Raw genomic sequence first — 10,619 nt, 5'->3', positions numbered from 1 at the left:
GGTCACTTTGTCCATTAAACGTCTGTATAAAGATAGCAAAATTAATGCATCTAAGTCGATGAAAAGTGGAGCAAGGGTAAATGCTATTAGAAATCAATTTGTTGATTATTTCGAAAGTGATGTTGGCCGAGTTACATGGCAGGAAAATTTTATATGAGTGTTCTAACCTAATTACTTTGCAATATAAAATACTGTCATCATCACTTTTCATAAATATATATCTGATGTAAAAGCAATTAAGTAGCTGAAATTATAATAGATGGAAGTAAATGAAACAATACTTACGAATATTAATCTTCTCCATTTCGGATTTTTCATTATCAATTCTCATAAATTGCTTCGCACACGAAACTCCAAGCTACTTGCTTTTTATTTTTATCGTGGCATTCTTCAATAGAAATATTCCAAATTTTCGGATACTTTTTTATTTCGTTAATAAACAATTCTGTGTCTATTTCATCCATCTTCATTCTTGACCGTGGTTACAACGCAGATAAATACAATGTGCACAAAAACACGTGTATGTACGTACATACCTGGCTCCATTCGTTGTTGAGTACTGTATCACTGATGTCGCGGCACGGCCGATGCGCGGCAAGCCAATATCCGTTGCCGCAGCGGCGAAGCGTCACATGTGCATTACACCATTTTCCCAATACACTCTGTGAACGCAGCGTGCTCGCATCCACTTGCCGCTCGTGTGCACCCAGCCTAAGGTTCAAGGTTAGGGAGGAAAGTTTTGGAAACTTCCTGCATTTTGGAGGACTGCATCCTCCATGCGCAATCATGACAGATAACGTTCGAGGTCAAATCGGCTGAGAGCTGCCGTTGGAAAACTGCACGAACTTACACGGGAATAGGACAGAGTTCATCGAAGCTTCTGAAAACTTCTCGGGGGATGAGGGGAGAGGAATTGACTTAAAACGTCGCGTGTGTGGGCCGCCGACTCTGGGAATGATCCTCTGCGATTTAGCACAGACACGAACCGTTGAAGTATCTAGAATATTTTAAAAGGTTCCTGATCGGTTGCGATTCCTAGAATCGAACGCAAAATTCCCGGAATGTGACACAAAATTTCCGGAATTGAGCGAAAATTCTTGTAATCAAGGGACTTGACAACGTCACTTCCAGAAATTGATGTTTGAGGTTTTCGAATGTCGGTAAATGTCAGTTACAGGAATCGTGGTCCAGAACCGGCACAGCTATACTATTTATGCCTCCACTGCAGAGCCCGTTCGTTCGACTACAAATTTAGGGATTTTTCTGTGATTTATAATGGGTTAATATGATGAATTATTGCTAGATTATATAATGAGCAGATTTGTAGTGACTTATGCACTTGTCATTGTAATGTGATTTCAATATTTTTTGTTACTAGAACAATAATGCATGATCTAAATATAGGTATTTTCTTTTAAGATTGGGCATTCATAGCAATCCTGTACTTGGCGAGGTTTTTTACACGAAAGTGTTTTTGTGGGGCCTTATAATTAGACAATATGGGGAAGAATTTAAAGTAGCAGGGTAATCATTTCTATGCTAAATAAAAACTATGGCTTTGTGATATAATAATCGCGACTATATTCAAGTGTAACTCGTTGCGCGCAAAATTTGTTTTATGTTACCAAGATGTATTTAATTTAATTAATGATAATAGCAAAACCTCTGATAATTTGGTGCAGCTTTGTAAAACTAAATGGTTGTCACGGGAAAGAGCATTTTATATCAATGGGTAGAATAGAAAACAAATTTTTGAAATAGTGTCAACAGGTGACGAAAAATGTTATACTGCAAAGAATACATTCTTATAATAACAGTTGCATAAGACGCTTCCACATATTCCACAACCTCGTGTCTAAAAATGAGGTTGTTGTCATTTCCTGACGATAGGGAAACAAGTTTTCAATTCGGAATGCCGTTATCGCTAAGAATAATGAAGCACTTATAATTTATAATACACTTTACAATACCTCGTCTTTCGATTATACAGGGTGTTCCAAAATTACTTGACCCGGTGGGTATGGCGGTGTTCGGGAGGCTTCATTGATCACGAAAATGACCTTCTTTTTGTCCGGAAGGTCATAGTTTTTAAATGGGAGCAGGTCAAAGATGGCCAATCAGAGCCGTCGTTATGTTACTTTTCAATATATAGGGTGTTCCAAAATTACCTGACCTGGTGGGTATGGCGGTGTTCGGGAGGCTTCACTGATCATGAAAATGACCTTTTTGTCCGGAAGGTCATAGTTTCTAAATGGGAGCAGGTCAAAGTTGACCAATCAGAGCGAGGCGTCAAGAGAAACGAAGGCACCTACGAACTCTGAGTTTTCTTCCCTCGCTTTTGTTTCTCGGTGACTTGTTTCTTGTTTCCAATAGGCATGTCTTCGGCTGACGTTATCCTGCCCGAAGCCACCGAGAAACAAAAGCGAGGGAAGAAAACTCAGAGTTCGTAGGTGCCTTCGTTTCTCTTGACGCCTCGCTCTGATTGGTCAACTTTGACCTGCTCCCATTTAGAAACTATGACCTTCCGGACAAAAAGGTCATTTTCATGATCAGTGAAGCCTCCCGAACACCGCCATACCCACCAGGTCAGGTAATTTTGGAACACCCTATATATTGAAAAGTAACATAACGACGAGCAGGAAGCTCTCGTCGAATGACCGTACATTATTAAGCTATACTAAATAATATTATCTATGCATGATGACATAAATGAAAGAAAACTTTACAATGATGATAATTTTGCTTCGCTTACTTATCTTACTGTTTCTCGAAAACTAAGTTCTTAGTCATGTGCACGATATATGTTTTCAGTAATATTTCTATGAATAGGAAGATTACCAAATATTTAATTTCGTTCACAAATAATTCCTTATACGTACACTGTTAAAAATATGTCTTTAAAAATTTATAAAATGTATATGAAGTTTTCTGAAGAATATAACGTTATCGGTATATAAAAAGAATTAAATATTTTTCTAATAATTATATATACAAATATATTAAATTTACACTATGGTGGGTGAATATATGAAAACAGAATTCAAAAACTAATTGACTGTAGTATGTTAAATTCATATAACAGTTCATGTTCTTATAGGAAATATAATTACTCTAATAAATTAATTTCGATCTACAGTGAGTAAATTTTGATAATGAACTGCAAAACAAAATTCGAAAATAGTCTTAATTTAATTTATTAAGTTTTGTTAGGTTGTTCGCATAGATGTAAAAGATATAAAAAAGTTTTATCTATTTTTTATTATTACTAACTATAATACCAATAATTCAGGTGCAACTTTCATTAAATAAAAATATTTTCACAAATGGAAGAAATATATTTCTCAATTTGCAAATAAAATATTTATAATCTGGACTTAATCCTTGATATAATTTTTCAAAAATTATTTTGCATTCAATTGCATATTTCTTTCTGTTCATAAATCAACAGCGTATAGGGCAGTAAATGAAAAATATTAAAGCATCTAAATTTTTCGTTACTTGATGTATGAGGCATGTTTCGTGAAGTCGACGACAATTCTTAATTGTTTATTGGGTGAATTTCAGATTTCCATAGACGATCCAATAATTTAATATGCATCTTTTACACATATCTTAACCTATAAAAAAACATGGAATAGATTTTTCATTTGTGGCGTGAAATTATTAAAAACGGATCCGTTAATATCCGTTTGAATTGTATCAAAATTTCAAAAAAGGTTATGAATTGCTTTCATAGTTACAAGTAACATAATTTTAGTATACAGATCTTGGAAATTTGAATATGAAATATATTAATTTCCAAATTTAAGTGTTCTTATAAATTAAAAAAAAATTGTGACTAAGAAACGGCTGGATGTCCCAATTTGTAATTTTGCACAAAATTCATATTCTGTCTACAGAATATTAAAAAAATTCCGTAATACCGATATCGGTGGAGCTTTGGTCAGAAAAAATGGTGTATTTTTTTAAAAATAGGTTTAGATCACTCAAAAAAATAAAATTTTTTTTTATTGTAGATACTAAAAAACCAAACTTTCATTTAGTATATTTTTTTGATACGATGCACCGTCTCCGGGATATCAGTGTTCAAAATAAAAAGGACCGAATCCACGTAGCACAGCAAATAAAATCCGGGTGACTGAAGTCTGATGGAATCGCTCATATGTATTTATATTTATGAATTGCTTATATAGAAATTTCCTAATATATCAAACATATGCAAACTGATAGTGACTATTGTAAAATACTTATACCTAAATGCAACATAATTACAGATGTTAAAATAAAATAGCAGAATGGAAAACAGGTTAAATAATAACGAATATAACACAAATAGTAATACTGTAGTAGAAATAAAGTAATGCGCGCTATGTATTTCATTTATAAAATTCAGAAGTTCTTGAATTTATCAACGCTAATCTGTTATAGGGGCAATATGTTTCTACAAGTTTTATAACGGTGTCCGCAGGTCCTTGACCATTTTACTCTTGTATCGACTATAGTGCTGTGTATAATGTATATGAAAAGCGAAGACAAGGTAGTAAGCGTAAGAAAAGACACAAGCAAAAAAGTAGTAACTTGAGGAATTATAGTATTGGCAGTGGAGAAGGAGGAAGAAGAAAGAAAAGCCCATTACCTGACCTCCACTTTGTGGGACTGATTAGTAACGCATAATTTTTTTTGAGTATAGTAAAGTCTATCGGTTAAGCGTAATTATTAGTCGACTAGTATCAACCAACTAAGAGACTACCGGTTTCGGGCCACACAATCTACTTCATTATTACACTTCATTAAACGAGAATCTAAAGGTTATCAAGAATATGAAAAATATCTTATTCGTTTGCTCATCAATAATAACAGTTACTGGCGTCGCCTGTGGTTGGAACCTTGGAAATGGCTTCCGATATCAGTTGACCACCACAGTTCTCTTCGAAGAAGTCGGTCCAATGAAATTCAGCGATGTAGGATTTCAAGTGACTGGTGAACTTATAGTTATTCCCTTGTGGAAGGATCCAAATGATGCCAATACCATTCTCCTTAAAATTGAGGTTTGACTTGAACTTATTCGCTACTTCTCATTGTTAGTTATTAGATATTTAGTGACATGTCAATAATACAATTAGTTTGTTCAGATAAAATTATGTGTTAGACGCTTTTTAACACTAACTCGTTACAATTATTTGTTGACCTTTAAGTAATTTCAAATGGTCTTTCAGCTGGACGATTTTCATTGCTCTATGACTTTTGAACAAACACGTACCGTTAAGTTAAATAATATTAACTATAATTCAATAGCAAAACCAATTTGTTTAAAAGTTATAACATTACAAAAAAAAAACGTGTCACAAATAACAGGTAAAAATGCAGTGTTTCCCCTGGTTCATTAAGTGTGACTATGACAAGGTAGTCATAGTCAAGGTACAATTCATATATTGCTTTAATTACAATAATATATTTTCGTTGCTAATGTGCATGAGCGCCATTTTTTCTTTTCTCATTAAGGGGATATTCTATTTTAGAAATTTGAAAAAGATTGCATTTTTTATTTGCATTTTCTTAAAGTATAGGGCCTTGAAAACGTATTTGTAAAATTTATACCGGAATTTGAAATAAGCAGCATGCGGTAGAATAAAAACTCAATGAGTTTCGGCTATTTCACTCTCTCTTTCTCCGCAATAGAGATTTTTTTGTAGTGCTAAGTCACTAGTTTTCCGCAGCATATAAATCGTTAAGTAATTTTCTTTTAATAAATTCCCCAAAAAACCTATACTTTTGGGGTCTTTACCTTGGTATCTCTCCTTAAGTGATATTTGTAACTTGAACAAATCTAGTTGATATTTGTCATAGTCTGGGTCGTTAACAAATCTAATCGGCCTTCTAACACATCTCAGTAGATACACACCACTTATGGGAGTCACAACAAACCCCCACCACTGTCCCTATGAGTCATAGAGCGCATCGCGCTGTGCCCCCCGCGCTGCACTATGGCGCCACCCCCTCGCCTATGTGGTCGACTCTCCCCACCACCAACCTATGTTGTTGCTCCCCCACCACGCGGGCCTGGTCCTAAGGCCCGAAACTCAGTAGCAGCGGTGTTGCGTGCCCCCAGGGGCCGTATCACGGTCGGTAATTATGCTGTAACCGCCGGTCGGTAACTTTTTAACTACCCTAAGGAGGTAACGTGGTAAAGTAGAATACGGTTCTTTTTTTTGTAAGAAACACCTTATATTATACAAGCATCGTACGCATTGGCGATACTTTTTCGATACTTTTAACTATCGATGGGTGGATATCCAACCCCTAATATTTTACTCGGGATGAACCATCCACATACAACGCATCTGCTTAATACGGCTGGCGTGGGGGGTACCACTGTCTTGACCAACCCTATGAAATCCAGGCCAGCATAAACCCCTACTACGGGCATCTCTTATTTGCAACTATGCAGAAATGTGTGGTCATGGTGGGGAAAAAGACGATGACCCGTGAACCATATTTGCAGCATCTTATTAGTAGAGCGACGACGAGTAGTAGGTGAACAAGTAAAACAAATAAAGAAAAAGAAAAAGTGAAAGTGTAAAAGTGTAAAAGTGAAGTTTGAAATAAAAGTGGTATGTATAACAGCGTTAAGCTGAATCTAGTATCCTCTTTTTATTTGATTAAAAAATTATATGCGGTATCTTTTACTTTTATTTGTAGACAAGTGAGAGGACTGCCCGACCAGGACACCTGTTTTTTGCAGGCTGATTTAAAAAAAAAAAAGAAGAAGAAAGTAGTATGTATTGCAGCTTTAAGCTAGTACTCGTGTTTTTTTTATTTGATTAAAAAATTATATGCGGTATCTTTTACTTTTATTTGTAGACAAGTGAGAGGACTGCCCGACCAGGACACCTGTTTTTTGCAGGCTGATTTAAAAAAAAAAAAGAAGAAGAAAGTAGTATGTATTGCAGCTTTAAGCTAGTACTCGTGTTTTTTTTATTTGATTAAAAAAGTATTGTCTTTCTATCGCCCTTTCGCACTTATTTGTACATAGACGTTAACCAGCAGCAGCACCAGCAGCAGCAGCAGCAGCAGCAGCAGTGCAACTAGTGGGGTGGTACAGACGGGTCCGGTTATTGGAGCGGTAGGTGTTATAATTTTAAGACAATACGTTTATTTAAATTTATTTTTATTTAAAACATTATGACGCTTTTAATACACAGAGATAATGGCACCACGAGCGGCTCTGGAAAGGGGTGGGGACGACGTGGGTAGGAAGCGGGACACCCCGTCGCCCAGGCCGGATGACTTGTTCTATGAGGCATTAAATAATGGGCTGTGCCTCCATGGCTATATTCATGCGTACCGGTGGGAGGAACTGTGTGGGGGGTGTGTGAGCGAGCTGGCACCGGACCTGCAGCCGCTCGGGTATAAGGCTCTCGACCAATCAGGATGATTAGTTCTCGGATTTGGCTATTGTCAAAGCAGTCTGTCTCGGGGCACCGACCGAGGTGTCACGGCCTGGCCCGTGCTCCCGTGCTATCTGTTGATAGTTTTTCTTGCCGTGTTTCGCTACGGTATAGCAAGTTCTCGATTCGTACAGTTCTCGCGTTGTTCTCACGATATCCAACTTTTAATACACAGAGATAATGGCACCACGAGCGGCTCTGGAAAGGGGTGGGGACGACGTGGGTAGGAAGCGGGACACCCCGTCGCCCAGGCCGGATGACTTGTTCTATGAGGCATTAAATAATGGGCTGTGCCTCCATGGCTATATTCATGCGTACCGGTGGGAGGAACTGTGTGGGGGGTGTGTGAGCGAGCTGGCACCGGACCTGCAGCCGCTATACACCTTCCACAGTATGCATTACATACTACTTGACACTGAAATGGAGTTCAACCTGTGTGTCCTCTATTATGTGGCTCATAGAGACACCCTGGTGCGTTTCGGGTACGGGGAGGTTATTACCTTAGGACTTATTACCTCATAAATATTATTATTATTTACGCCATACGCTACATTTAACCTAGAATAGTATTATATATATATATATTCTGTTTTTTTATCATTATACTTATTATTATCATTAAACTTATTTGCTACATGTAACCTACAATAGTATTATTTATATATATATATTGTGACGTGATTTTTCGAATCACGGTCCCAAGGCGGCTCCGGTTACCGATACAGATAACGTTCTCGATTTCTGGTTCTCTTCGGGTCGCCACCCTGCTCAGAAGCTACGCTCTCGGGTTGATTCGTACAGTTATGTCAAGGCTCTCGTAAGATTATGTCAGTGTTTAGTTGAGGCCGAGGTGCTCGAATCTGCCGTGGGGATATAGTCTCGACGTACCGAGTTGCCCGGCAGAGGAGAGTACCCGACGGAGACGTCTCCACGGACCGGCAGAAGCCCGGGTGAGATACCGGCGCCCCGCTGGAGATGGGCAAAGGGCTATAGCTGGCGCCCGCCTGGCTTGCGGATGCACGAACGACGGGTGGACGGCCGAAGGTAACGTAGGTTGGTTCTCGCAGATAGTCGTTCCCGTATGTCTTGCTATCGGTGTCGGGTCAAGTTAAAGAAAATACGTTACAATATATACATATATATATATATATATATATATATACACATGATGTTATACAACCATAATAAAAAAATTACAAAACTATAACCACAATTAATGTAATTAAACGTACAACCCACTCGGCTTTCATGAAACAGGTCTTAACTCGTGTAGCCTGATTTACACCGCGAATATTGTACCCTACCACCACCACCACCACTATAGATCTTATTATCCTGCGCATACTGGCGATCCGCCAAGCGCTTCTTTCGCACAAAAGCGTCGTAGTACTCTCGGGCAATTCTATCGTTTTTCCGCAAATCACCGCTAAACACATTCTGGAAGGCATGCATCCCAAAGCCTGAGGAGAGGTAGTGCAAAAACATCATGCAGAATTGGCCACACACCGTTGACGTCTCGCTCTGAAGCTGCTGAGTGTTCCATCGGAAGGATCGACAGTTCCGTCGGAGTCTCGATGCGTGGTGATGATTCAGCGGTGGTAATCCGTAGCTGTCAAAGTAGTAGCCGTCTCCGTCAGCGTCCACGTACATTGCAACCCAATGTGCTCCTGGATTCGTATGATCGTCCGTGTTAACGATAATAGCAGCGGGTTTCGACCAGTTTCGGGGTATTCTATCAGCTGCGTAGACACCCGTCGTATGCTCCGATATACCGCGAAGACCGAGGTAAAGGTCCAGCGTGTTCATATATGCGGTCCGTTATTTCGAAGCCAGAATTCAAGACGTAACGCCTTGTTCAGAGCACAGGTAAACGATCCCCGTGTCTCCTTACAAGCGTGAACGATACACTCATAATGGTCGCTATTCGGTGGGAAGTCCTCGTATGGTGAATTATTGGGTGTTTCATCCAAATTTATAACCTCCCGGGCCATAACGGTCTGTAGAAAAAGCACGCTCTCCGTACCCCGCGTGTATATGCTCCGCGAAGTACCGGCAATATTTCGGAGATTGGTGTATAACTGTTTGTACGTTACACCGCCGTCGAACCACTCTAGACCATGCCGATAGCGTGTCATGGTGTTGTTTTCGCTTCTGATCACCGGTGGTAATTCGTTGAAATCACAGGGCGGTGAAACGATCCAGTGGCCTATGTATTTTCTTTCCACAGCCACGACGCCGATCTCCTTCGGCGCCAGACGCCCCTCGGAGTCTTTGAAGTATTCGATCTCAATGACAAAATCCATGGTCATGATGCTAACTCGAAGGCGTTCAACGAGAAACTAACGGCGATGCTGACGATCACAGGTGATACCGAGTGCACAAAAGATGATGACGCATACCCCAAATTGCTGACCTATGTATTTTCTTCGATTGTTTAGCCGCCGTAATCTACGACGATCTGCCGCGAGGCGTCGATCTCCAGAACGTTGTCGTACTCTGCGTATACCATACAGTTCACGGTGGTGGCAAGCGGTTCGTCGAAGCGTACCTCAATTCGTACACTACCGTGCTTGATCAGGTTCCAGTGGGTGTTGCTATTTGCCGAGAGATCGGGTGTGAGATCGAAAACGAACAGACAGTAGCCGTCTGCGTAAGCGCTCCTAGATATCGAATTACCCTCGTTGAGGAAGTGTATGCCCGTGCCACTGAAGAGGGTTTGATACGCGTCCACGTGAAGGCCAGATTTGCCGAAATCGGTCTGCAATGCTTTCGAGGGTACTTGAACACCGTCGACGTACAGCGATAAGAAATTAATACAATAGTTTTTAAAATTGAACGGGTTTAGTTGATAGTTGCCATTGAAGGCCTTGTTATCGACGAAACCTATTATAATCCGCTTAGGTAATTAGCCGAGAATCACGTTATCACTAGTGCCACCGTGCAAACCGGCGTGCATTGTCAGCGCCTTCACTTCGACACGCGGGTTTCTTGGTTTTTGACTTTATTTTTTTACTCCTTTTTTTTCGACGCGGAGCAGGCTTCATTCCCGTATGTCGCTTACGCTTGTTAGCGGTTCTTGAGGCGATACTCCTTCCAGCGACGCCGGTGATAGAGTGGGCGCCGCGTGATCGTTTTACAGCTTTATAGCCCGATCCTTTCATGAGCTCGTCA

The 10,619-nt window shown here is 39.7% G+C and overlaps 1 protein-coding gene across 2 annotated transcripts; it reads left to right on the top strand.

The window, feature by feature from the left end:
- Positions 1-4,531: 4,531 nt before the first annotated feature.
- LOC107273694 lies at positions 4,532-5,934 on the top strand. 2 transcript variants are annotated; one of them, XM_015752150.2, is made up of 2 exons: positions 4,532-5,048; positions 5,217-5,934. In XM_015752150.2, the coding sequence occupies exons 1-2, from the start codon at positions 4,821-4,823 to the stop codon at positions 5,385-5,387; spliced, it is 399 nt and encodes a 132-aa protein (XP_015607636.1). In that variant the 5' UTR covers positions 4,532-4,820; the 3' UTR covers positions 5,388-5,934. The 2 variants fall into 2 exon arrangements, with proteins under 2 accessions (XP_015607636.1, XP_024946813.1); XM_025091045.1 differs by having other exon boundaries at positions 4,553-5,048; positions 5,892-5,916.
- Positions 5,935-10,619: the final 4,685 nt, after the last annotated feature.

Source organism: Cephus cinctus, unplaced genomic scaffold (assembly GCF_000341935.2).
Source record: "Cephus cinctus unplaced genomic scaffold, Ccin1 Ccin1_scaffold1782, whole genome shotgun sequence".
NCBI classification, from domain to species: Eukaryota; Metazoa; Arthropoda; class Insecta; order Hymenoptera; family Cephidae; genus Cephus; species Cephus cinctus.
The sequence above is the reverse complement of the archived record's forward strand: the minus strand, read 5'-3'. Positions and strand labels throughout refer to the sequence as shown.